Below are 8,674 nucleotides of genomic sequence, written 5' to 3'. Positions count from 1 at the left end.
GCCCCACGTAAGGTCCCACATCCACGCCCGAACCTCAGGGACCCCAAGTGCACTCCCCGATGCGTCCCGTACAGGATGAGCCTGCCCCGCCTCAGCGCCCCCTGTCGCACCCCGCTTTCCCCAGGCCGCTTCGACGCTGCCCCGGCTGGCACTGCCTGACGCTGCTGCACGTGCCCATCGACGTCTACCTGGCCTTGGGCGGGAGCCCCCGGGTCCGCGCCACCTGAGTGCGCCTGCGCACGACAGCTCCGCGGGAGCCGGGCGTGTACGAGGCCCGCCGCAGGCCACCACGCTGAGATCGCGCGCGCCGAGCAGGAGACAATGATGCACATTTTAAAATAAAAGAACGATGCACATTTTAATAAAGCACAGCATAAACTGTTCTTTCCACTCCGGCCAGTGTATGTTTATCACGTCGGATCGGGCCCGCCCGCTGCTCCGCCTCATCCAAAGGCATCTTCCCTTCTGCTGCCTCCTCACTTGGACCCAGCCCCAGGGGCCTGCCCTTCCGACTCCGCTTTCTTCCCCCTGGACACCAAGCCCTTCCCCCATTTCTTGCTGGTCATGATCCCTTTCAGGGCCGCCTTTCTGCTCAGGCTCTGCCCTCATCCGTCTCCCCAACACTCTCCTTGGTTCTCCAGTAAAATTAGCATTACTGTGCTGGACTCTGGGGGCCCAGAGAAGCTTGGGACTGGAGAAGGTGGACAGAGAACTTAATAAGAATGGCCACCCACACCAGGCCCATTTAATTCTCCCAAGATGGAGTTCGGTTTTGCTACCTGCTGTTTTGTGACCCTGGGAACCCCTGGCTTTGTTGAAGGGGCTAGGGGCTGCCCCGTCCATCTTGAGCTTTGGTTTCTCCTAAGACTGGTGGGGCCAGAAGACTGGGGAAGAAGTCGTTTGAAAAACTTCGATTTCTTATTCCTTTTTACAGGTGAGGGAACTGAGCCTTAAGCAACGTGCCTGGGGTCCCCCAGATGACAGGTGATGCTAGTGCACTCCGCAGCGTCCTCAGACTTGAGGCCCCAAAATCCATGCATAGGAGGGGCCCATGACAGGAAGGCTGCCTGGAAGCTGAATGAGTATTTCCCACTTTCCAATATTAAAATAATACAGGAAAAAATGTATGTAACCCAAAGGTCAGGTTCAGTCTCCTGTCCCCTGAGATTTAAGTACGATTGACTCAACACCCCTCCTCTAATCCACATGGAGTAGAAGTCTAAGCCTCCCAGAGCACTTCAGATCCCATGGTCACCAGAAAGGGCCACCCTTTTCGACTTCCACGACTTCCCTCCCAGGCAGTCCCAGATGTAGGAGGCTTATTGAAAGAAGAGAGGATGTTTGTCAAAAAGGATCTACTTGGACTTTAGACATCCTTTAACATCCTGGCTCTTAAAAGCCCCTCCATGCCTTTCCTTCCCCTTCACCAGAATAATCCCTGGCTTCAAGCCATAGTGCTGGCTTCTCTCTCCCTCCCTCCTCTCCCCCTTCACCCTTACCTACTGGAGACCACCCCCAACCTCCGCCCTGCCACCGGGACTCTCTGTTCTTCTATTAAGTGAAGTAATCCAGCTGTTTCAATCCCCACCAAACTCCATGCAGGTCCTACTCCGTTTAACAACCCATTCTGCTGCTCTGCAGAAAAAGGGCCTCCCTGCCAGTAAACAGTATTCACCCTCCTTAGGAGGCCCTTGTAATTTTAGAGAGGAAAAAAAACGGCCTCTGTATGGATAAGGTCTCTCCATTGCAAGCAACTGATGTTAGCTTAAGCAAAAAAGGAATTGATTGTTTCAAGTTGCTGGGAGGGATATGTTAGTGATTAAAGGAAGAACTATAGGAACCAGGGCATCCATTGGGCTGGAATCAAGGATTCAACCCCACTAGGACTGTTGCTTTGTTCCTCTCATCCCTGATTATCTCCTCTGGGCAGGGAACATGGCAACATGGCTGCATCAGCTTAAAAAAAAAAAAAAAAAAAATCCCAGGAAGGGGGAATTCCCTTGCGGGCCAGTGGTTAGGGCTCTGTGCTCCCAATGCAGGGGGCCCAGGTCAGGGAAATAGACCCCGCATGCATGCACAACTAAGAAGACCACATGCCGCAACTAAACAGTCCACATGCTGCAACTAAAAGATCCCGCATGCCACAACTAAAGATCCCGCATGCTGCAACTAAGATCCGGCACAGCCTAAATTAAAAAAAAAATTTAAATCCCAGGAAGGGAGACCTGCTTTCTCCCAGTCTCAGTATACCTATCCCTGGGAAGGCCAGTGATTGGCCCTTTTAAATCACATGCACATTCCTTGGGCCAATTACCACTGTCAGGGAGATGGGAGACTACAATTGACCAGGCTGAACTACAGGTAAGCCTACACTTGAGATGCAAGCACAGCCAGGTGATTGACAGCATCACCAGAAAATAATGGTAATGATGGAGAAAAAACATTCCAGGAGCAGAGACAGCTTATATAAAGATCAAGTACCCCTGGGAGGAAAAGAAGCCCGAAAAAAAGGGATAGAGAGTGGCAGCGGCCAGTGTAACAACTCAATTTGAAGGCAATGAGGAGCCTTAGAAAGTGTGACCAGGAGTTCTGTGTGACTGGGTTCTCCTTCAGGCTTCGTCCCTGTTTCATTCAATACAAGTCTACCAGCCAGGCCTGTGCAGGACACTGGGGATTCAACGATGAACTTGACAAACATGGGCCTTGACCCTCATGGAACTCACGTGGCCTAGCAATGACCTGCTGGGAGGCAAATCCCTTCCCTCTGGGGCCATTTCCTCACTAGTTTAAAAAAAAAAAAAGCACCAGTGATCTCTATGGACCTTGCCAGCCCACAAATGCTGAATCCTTCCCATTCTTCCTTTCTCTCTTATCTCCCTCACTTCCTTTCTCCAATCTTCTCGACACTCCTTTCCTTTAAAGAAAGATTTACTGGGACTTCCTTGGTGGCACAGTGGTTAAGAATCTGCCTGCCAATGCAGGGGACACGGGTTCAATCCCTGATGTGGGAAGGTCCCACATGCCACGGAGCAACTAAGCCTGTGTGCCACAACTACTGAGCCCACAGGCCATAACTACTGAAGCCCGTGCACTCTAGGGCCTGCGTGCCGCAAATACTGAAGCCCGCGTACCTAGAGCCCGTGCTCCGCAACAAGAGAAGCCACTGCAATGAGAAGCCTGTGCACCCCGCTCCCCACAACTAGAGAAAGCCAGCACGTAGCAACGAAGATCCAATGCAGCCAAAAATTTTTTTAATTTTTTAAAATAAAATAAAATTTAAAAAGATTTACTAGTGGCCTAGTGGTTAGGATTCCGAGCTTTCACAGCTGTGGCACGGGTTCAGTCCCTGGTCAGGGAACTTAGATCCTGCATGCTGTGTGGCGTGGCCAAAAAAGGAAAAAGAAAAACAAGATTTACCGCTATGTTTGGTTAGTGAGGGATGCAAAGAATACAGACAAACACCTTGCCAGTGGGCCAGACCCTGGGGCTACATAGCTCTAGAATGGCCATGAGCAAGGGGAAAGGGCATTCCAGGTGGAACACTGTGGACAAAGGCCTTGAGGCAGGAAAGTGGAAGACAATTTCAAGGAACTCAGTTCAATCAACTTTCACCAACACCTACCTGGGCCACACGAGGTGCAGAGAACCCAAGCCTTTATCTGACATATCCCTTGCCCTTGCAGAGCTCAGAATTCAAGGGATCCAGGGATGAGTTAACAGAAGAGAAGCTGAATCAGGGAGGCCTTGTGTTTGAACTTTGTTCTGTAGGTGACAGGGAGAATGACAGGCTCCAACCTGGGTCACTTCACTCTATTTTTCTTCTCCTTTTCCATCACGTTCTCTGTTGCTTCTTCCTTTTTTCCCCCTGGAAAAGTCACTGGCCTAAACTTTAGTCCTAGATTTGAGTCCTGATTGCCATTTACTAGCTGTGCAAACTTGGGCTACATACTTAGCCTCTCTGAGTCTCTATTTCCAAATCTGTAAAATGGGGCTCATGAAACCTGGTGGAAGCTTTCAGTAAAGTCATGCACATAGAGCACTAGGCAGGAATGTCGTGCACCTCTAGCACTGAGCAAGGGAGGCTGCTGCTGCTCCTACCTTTGGCTTCAAGGGGCAGCAGAGAGCCAGCCAGCCACGTCCCCAGGGGCTGGGTGATGCCCAGCCTTGGAGAGGGTTGGGGAATCTCTCTCGCCTCCCTCTGCCAAGTTCCTCACAGTCCTGCTCAGGTGCTGAGGAACTTGGTGGGGAGTGGGGGGGGGGGTGGTCATTTCCAGGGGAATCCCCAGGTGGGAAAGGCAGAACTGCCTCCCTCACCCTAGAGGGTAAAGCTTTCCCCAGACCCCCAGGCAGGACCCCCACATCCCAGCCTCATTCTCAGCTTGAGAAATGAGGAGGGGCCCAGGGAAAGGAGGATACTTGAATCACTGCCTTCCCTGACTTCTCTCTCAGACACCTTATTAGGCAGCCCCTCCCTAAGGGACCCTCTTTTAGAAGGAGGGGGCGAAGTACAGATGGACCCCCCAGGTTACCATGGAAACGGCAGGGAAAGGGTTGCTATATCTCCATGGCAACAATTGACGTCAGCGCTACCCTTTCCCATCGCTTGATATGAGAAGGGGGCAGCCACCCCAACCACAAGCAAATCCCCCACAAAGCCTCTTTCCTTTACCGAGCCAATCAACCAAGGGGTCGACAGGCTTAATATAGCACAGGAGTTAAAAGCACAGACTCTGATGTCAGTCAAACCTTGGTTCAAATCCTCCTTCTGCAGCGTTTTAGCTGTTTGAATTTGAGCAAGTCCCTTAACCCTGGAAGTCTAGTACGTACAACAGGGATAGTAAGCTACATGCCTCCGAGGGTTAATGTGAGGATTGCAGGGGATTATGCAGGTAATAGGCAGTGGGCCAGCTCGTGGGAAGTGCACACTGATGCTAGCAACTCTCTAGAGTCCTGGGGACTTGTCAGGGCATTGTGGCTTCTCAGATATAGACTCGAAGCCCCTAAAAGGCCCCCAGAACCCCTAAGGACTGGGCCCTGAGTTTGAGCATTCAGAACTGGGGGGGTCTCAGGGTGAAGCCAGAGACCGTGGAGCTTCCAGACCCTGAGGAAACCCCAATGCCACTTTCCCTGCAACCCCATCACATCTGGACCCTGACCCAACTTCCCCTTCCTCCCCCCGCCGGCCTCCTCCTAGGCCTCCTTAGCAGGCATCTAACACTCGGGACTCCATCTGCTCCTCTAGGAAAAAGCAGGGATGAGGGCCGTGGGAAGACATCAGGCAACCTAACACCAGGTAGATCAGTGGGTTGGACCCCACAGGAATATGGGTGTCCCAGCTCCCACTGGCCTCTCCCCACCTGCCCTTGGGGTAAGGATACTGGAATCATTCTCACTCCCTCTCTCTTCTCCAATTCCCAGTCCTGGTGCCCACAGTCTATTCTGCTCCAATTCCACCACACTGCCCTGAACCAGACCCCCATCGCTACTCATCTTGATTACTCCAGCAGCCCCCTAATTGGTCTTGTGCTTCCTTCCCTTCTTGATTCCTCTAGCCCAGAATTATTCTATAAAGACCACAACCCAGCCATGTAATTCTCCTATTTAAATCTCATCAATGGCTTCTTTACATCACTTGTCCAGCCACGTGGACACCCCTGAGTTCTTCACAAAACCTTCTTCCCACCTTTCAGCACATTGTTCCTTCTGCCTGGAATAGCCTCCTCCCATCCCCCTTACCTCTCAGATCTCCACCAATTGTCACTCCTCAAAGAAGCCTCCTCTGACCACCTGTCCTTCCCCTCCCATAGCACCTGCTTGTCCCACTGTGTACTCATCTCTTCCTTGATCCCTGTTGAGTGCCTGTTTACCCCATTACACTATGGACTCACGGAGGGCAGGGGCTGTGTCATATTCATCCTAACATCCCGGGGCCTAGAATGGAAGCGTTCAGGAGTTGGTAGAATGTTTGCAGATTAGACTGGCTAGTGAATGACTGCTTGATCGGTCTACAGAGAGGCTGAGCACTGTGAGAAGGAATAGCAGAGCCAGCTGCGGGATCTGGGATGGCTTCCCTAAGGAAGCGACACTGGAACTGAGATGAGAAGCAGTTACCCAGACAAGGACATGGCGGTGAGAAATATCCCTGGCCCTGGGACTGGTCTGTGCCACGAGTGAACGTGGTGGTGAAGACACAGTGAAGAGGGACACATTCATGTTTTGGAAAGACAATCCTGGCTGCTCTGTGAGAACAGAACACAAAAGAGATTGAGAGTAGCAGCAGGGAGATCATCCAGGAGGCTGCTGCAGCCTCCCAGGTGAACGGCGATGGGGCCTTGGACCAGGTGGTAGCAGTGGAGATGGAGAGAAGCAATTGGATTTTAGACATATCCTGGAGAGGACAGGATTTCGTAACTGCTTGAATATGAAAAGGGAGGGACAGGGAAGAGTCTAGAACCAAGCCCAGATTTCCAGTTCAGGCAACCGAGAAAATGGCCAAGCTGGGGAACATGGGAGGAAGGGCCGGTGTGGGGCATGTTTGCTGTGAGGTGAAACATCCAGGCGGATGGGGCCAGGAGATAGGTGTTGGGCAGGGAAGAGAGGCTTGGGCTGAAAGAGAGAAGTGAGTCTCTGACACAGGTGGACACCAAAGGCATGGGAACCCATGAGATCCCCTGGGACAGACTGTAGAAGGCCCAAGAACACCCATGATTAGGCAGTGAGCGAAGGATGAGAAATTTGCCATGTGGCGGCAACCACATGGTTGCAAATAAATAGCAAAGAAATCAAGAGTCCACGGTGTCCAGAAAAACAAGGGCACAGAAGTGTTTCAAATAGGAGGGAGTGTTTGTGTCAAAGTCAGCCACTGCTAAGGGGTCAAATCAGATAAAGACTCACGAGCATCCCTTGGATTTAGCAACAGGGAAGTCAGTGGTGACCTTGACGAGCTGCCCCTGTGGAATGGTGGGGGAGGAAGCCAGACCGCAGGGGTTGGGTGAGGAAGTGGAAACGTGTGTACACAACTCTTTCAAGAATGTTGGCTGTGAAGGGGAGCTGGAGAAGGACCTGGGGTCGAAGGAGGGCTTTCTTCTTTTTCAAACATAGGAAAGACCAGAGCCTGTTTGTTTGCTGCTGGGAAGGAGCCATCAGGGAGGGAGAACTTGGAGACAGGTAAAGGAGGAAGGAATGAGAGGAGGGAAATTCCCCAAGGAGGGAAAAGAGGAGGTGGAATCCCCAAATATAGCCACACAATTGGGAGGGGGGCAAGTCAGGGCCATACAGGGCTCTGGGGCTCAGAACAGCTGCCCACTCTCCCCAGCAGCCAGTGTGAGTCACTGGGGGGAAATAGCCCAAACAGGCAGTGTGGGAAAGGGAGCGGGGCCAGCATGCTCCCCAGGATCCCCAGAGGGTGGGGCAGCAGGGCCCAGCCTGGGCTCTGAGCCCGGAACCCCATGCTCTGAGCAGGACAAGGGCACAGAGAGGTTGTCTCACCCTTTGTAAGGATGGGCAGAGTAGTAGGAAGCCTGGGTCCTACTACTGGGTTTTCTCTGCCCCTCTCTGAACTTGTTTTCCTTTCTGCAAAGAATGTAGGCTTTTAATTTTTGTTTTTTTGGTGGGAGGGTGGGGGGGTGGGGCTGGGGGAGGTGTCGGAGCCCTTCTCTCTTTCTAGACTCCTTCCAGAAATATATGTGTGTTTGAACTTTGCAAACAGTATCGGGCCTCCTGAAGCTCCCAAAAACTCAGTCCTGGCTTCCAGATAAGAACTCCTGAACTAGAGGTGGCTGAGAAGCCTTCTGCCTCTGATATCTAAGAGTGCCCCAGAGCAAGGGAAAGGCTCCTGTAAGGGCCATGGGGGCAGAGTTGGGAGGCTCTTAAGCCCGGGAGCAGTGAGGCCTTCTGAGGTGTGGTTTCTTCCTGAACACACCATCAGGGGTGTGTAAGCAGAAGCTGGAGGCCCCTGGGTGAAATAAGGAAGGGTTTATCCAAACGGCAGCTGACCTTCCTATCCTGGGCCCCCTCTTGCTGCCTCTGCCTGTCCTTGCCTTTCTGTCCCTGATCCTGGGGGAGGAGGGTCTCAGGGGATCCTCCAGCACTGGTGACCAACCCCCTCCCACTGAAGCAGCTGAAGACAGACCACAGACTAGACCCCGCCAGAGGGGCTGGCGCTGCCCCACCCCGCTCTGCCAGCTGACGCCTCCTGCTAAAAACAGCGGGGCCCGGGGGGACTATGGGCTTTCAGGCCTCCCCCTCCACGTCCCAGCAGGTATTAAAGAGGCCGAAGCCGGGCCAGGAGGACTGGACACTATGCTATTCACCGAGACTGCCCACTTCGCGGTGAATTTTCTTCTGTCCCGGTGAGGGGGCCCGGAGGAGGGTGTCGGCTCGATGAAGGGCCCCGGTCTGGCAGCTGCGGGGGAGGAGTCCAGATCCTTGGGAAGGCCCGAGGGGGGCCTCCAATCCCCCTCCCCGCCCCTCCACATGGGCCAGGAGTGACCCCGACCCTCGCGCCGCCGCGTCTGACACGAGGCGGCCGCCTACTCCCCGCCTGTCGTGCCTCCTGGGGTGACCGCTGCCCGTCTACCCCGCAGGCGCCCCCGGGTCACGCCCCCGCACCGCCTTGACCAGGAGTTGTGTTTCCGGGGCTGCCGGGGCCCGGCCATGCCGGCGCCCGCCGCCC

General features: G+C 53.5%; 1 protein-coding gene and 1 long non-coding RNA gene across 3 annotated transcripts in view; both read left to right on the top strand.

Annotated features, from left to right (window-relative positions):
- Positions 1–387, top strand: part of FAM229A (family with sequence similarity 229 member A) — a 1,467-nt gene extending 1,080 nt beyond the window's left edge. Inside the window, exon 2 of one of the 2 annotated variants that reach the window (XM_024742389.1) lies at positions 125–387. In XM_024742389.1, the coding sequence (XP_024598157.1) occupies positions 125–227 (103 nt within the window). In that variant the 3' untranslated portion in view covers positions 228–387. The remainder of the gene's footprint in view (positions 1–124) is intronic. The other variant, XM_024742391.1, reaches the window with a different exon arrangement.
- A 6,325-nt stretch (positions 388–6,712) lies between these two features.
- Positions 6,713–8,674, top strand: LOC112398026 (uncharacterized). The gene is made up of 3 exons (XR_003002908.1): positions 6,713–7,167; positions 8,261–8,351; positions 8,586–8,674. It is a non-coding gene; the product is annotated as an uncharacterized LOC112398026 (long non-coding RNA).

The sequence above is a fragment of the Neophocaena asiaeorientalis genome, unplaced genomic scaffold (assembly GCF_003031525.2).
Source record: "Neophocaena asiaeorientalis asiaeorientalis breed wild unplaced genomic scaffold, Neophocaena_asiaeorientalis_V1.1 scaffold1580, whole genome shotgun sequence".
In the NCBI taxonomy this organism is placed as follows: domain Eukaryota; kingdom Metazoa; phylum Chordata; class Mammalia; order Artiodactyla; family Phocoenidae; genus Neophocaena; species Neophocaena asiaeorientalis.
Note: the sequence above shows the minus strand (reverse complement) of the source record. Positions and strands in the feature narration are given on the sequence as shown.